This window comes from Cynoglossus semilaevis, chromosome 8 (genome assembly GCF_000523025.1).
Source record: "Cynoglossus semilaevis isolate Cse_v1.0 chromosome 8, Cse_v1.0, whole genome shotgun sequence".
Lineage (NCBI taxonomy): Eukaryota > Metazoa > Chordata > Actinopteri > Pleuronectiformes > Cynoglossidae > Cynoglossus > Cynoglossus semilaevis.
Genome location: NC_024314.1, coordinates 14,904,279 through 14,906,550, shown reverse-complemented (window position 1 = coordinate 14,906,550; position 2,272 = coordinate 14,904,279). Strand labels below are relative to the sequence as shown.

Here is a 2,272-nt window from a genome sequence, read left to right as displayed (position 1 = left end):
GAGGAGGAGGAGGAGGAGGAGGAGGAGGAGGAGGGGGGATAGTGACCCCAGGGAGAGGAGGAGGTGGAGGAGGTGGAGGTGGAGGAGGAGGAGGTACTACAGACTGTCTGGATTGTGCAGCTCCTCCTGAAGGAGAAGTAGGAGATGTAGAAGGATGCTGATGCTGACATGAACACCTGAAGCCGTGGAGGCTGGACGGAGGAGGTGGGTGCAGAAAACCGTTGACTCCACCAGAATCGGTACCAGGCACTTTGAACTTAAAGCTGTCGTCCATGGGGGACGTCTGCACAGACTTGGCCTCCAGGACGCCCAAGGGTGGAGGAGCTTCGGTCTGGAGGTGGGCGTCACACACGACAATCAGCAGCCCCTCCTCACCTCCACACTCCCTGTCTGTGGTGGCGGTGACAGGTCTGACATAGTCCAGCAGAGGGGGCTGTCGCTCCAGCTCTGCGATCTTGGTCCTCAGGTCCTCGATGGTTTGTTCAAGCTGCTGGATGACGTTGACGTGTTTCTCCTTCAGCTTCATCGAGGACTGGAGACGTTCCTCCTACAGAGGGAGGGGGGAGGGAGGGAGGGGGGGGGGTCAACAGGAACCAGACCAAACAGGCTGTTACTGGGCCAGACCAACGGTACTGGAACAAGAACAGCTGTAATCTTAATTAAAAACAACAGTCATCCTTACAGAAGAGTACTGGAACTATTCAGAAAGTTCCAGTTCCAGAGGTTTGGTGTGGACTCTAACTAATTATTACTAATTATGGTGATGATTCTAATTAAGACTGAGTGATGAGGGACTGACCTGATTCTCTGGGCTCTCCTTCTCCTTCTCCTCCTGCTGATGATGCTGCTGCTCTTGCTGTAAATCCAACATGGCCGCCTGAATGTCTGGACACAGAAACATTCAGAGTCAGACTGTAGCTGCGGTCCTGTACTGTACTATGTTCTATAAAGTGGTACAGTCAGTGGTCTGGCTGTGGGGACTCCTGCCTCCGTGTCTGTTCTGACGTTTGTGATTTTCTTCTAAACCATGTGGAACCGTCCCTCTACCAGAGGAAGAAACATTTGACCTGTGACGAGGGTCCATGTCTGACCTGTCTGACCGTCTTCTTCACACACCAGAGAATCCTCTGTGGGTTTGAGTCCAGTCCTGGTGTCTGATCCAGGTCTGGTCAGGGGTCCGGGGCCCTTCATCTGCCCCGGGGTCCTCAGGTCCCACAGGTCCAGGGAGTGTGGGGGCTGGTTCACAGCTGCCCAGGTGTACAGCTGCTCATGCTGAGGACACAGGTCAAACCAACACTCCTTAATAATGACGCTCATGAGTGACAGTGGTGGCACAGCCTGCTGCCCCCTGCTGGCCTATTGTTGAAAACATAGTTGGATTCTATTCCAATCTATTACATTCATATAAAGTCCCTTTCTTTTTGACCTGTTTACAACACAAAGAGCGCCACCTAATGTTTCATCATACAGCTACAAATGAAGAAGACAAAAACAAACATGTATAATTAACAACGACAACAACAACAACAACAATAATTATTATAACAATAATAATAATAATAATAATTAACAGCTTATTGCTCATTTGTTTGTCTCCCAGCACTTACATCAAACTTGGCTGCAGGTGCAGCAGTGATCTGCGCACTGCTGCCACCTAGCTGCTCCCTGAAGCAGTCAGTGAATGGCAGCAGGAGGCCCATGGCCAGGATCCTGGAGCAGAGCCTCTCAGCCTCCTCAGGCTCCTCTTGCTGCTGCTGCAGGGACAGCTTTTCCAGCAGCGTCCGACCTGAGAGGACACAGAGAGGAACCCGGGCTGACTTACCTCCACCTGACGTAGACAGAACTCAGAACTGTTGGTGCAACTCACCTGTGAAGACGTCCTGGAAGCCACAGGTGGACATCTGTCCACAGGACGACCTTCTTGTGCTACATATGGGCTGGCTGCCTCCCGCTGTTCCCCTGTAGGCGTCCAGGAACTCCCCTGAGCCGCTGGAGCCTCCTCCGTCCTCCTCTCTGCTCCTCCACCTCCTCTCCAGGTCCTCCGTCCAGTCGGCCGAGCGGCTCAGACGTCTGGTCAGGCTCCGAGAGCGCCGGCGCCGGGTCTGGTGGCCCTCAGCCATGGTCCTGTCAACAAAACATCTGTGTTAGCTGCAGCATCATCGTGTTGTTGAGTCACACTGCAGCCTTTCATCATCTGAACCTCCTCCTCCTCCTGCTCCTCCCCCCCCCCCCCCCCCCCCCCCCCCCCCTCCCTTCTCCACCTTTTTTCCAC

The 2,272-nt window shown here is 53.7% G+C and overlaps 1 protein-coding gene across 1 annotated transcript in view; it reads right to left on the bottom strand.

Annotated features, from left to right (window-relative positions):
• Nucleotides 1-2,272, bottom strand: part of fmn2b (formin 2b) — a 13,462-nt gene that overhangs the window by 6,619 nt on the left and 4,571 nt on the right. Inside the window, exons 3-7 of the mRNA XM_025057415.1 lie at nt 1,868-2,124; nt 1,608-1,786; nt 1,092-1,272; nt 800-885; nt 98-547 (exon numbers count right to left, since the gene is read on the bottom strand). Of these exons, the coding sequence (XP_024913183.1) occupies nt 98-547; nt 800-885; nt 1,092-1,272; nt 1,608-1,786; nt 1,868-2,124 (1,153 nt within the window). The remainder of the gene's footprint in view (nt 1-97; nt 548-799; nt 886-1,091; nt 1,273-1,607; nt 1,787-1,867; nt 2,125-2,272) is intronic.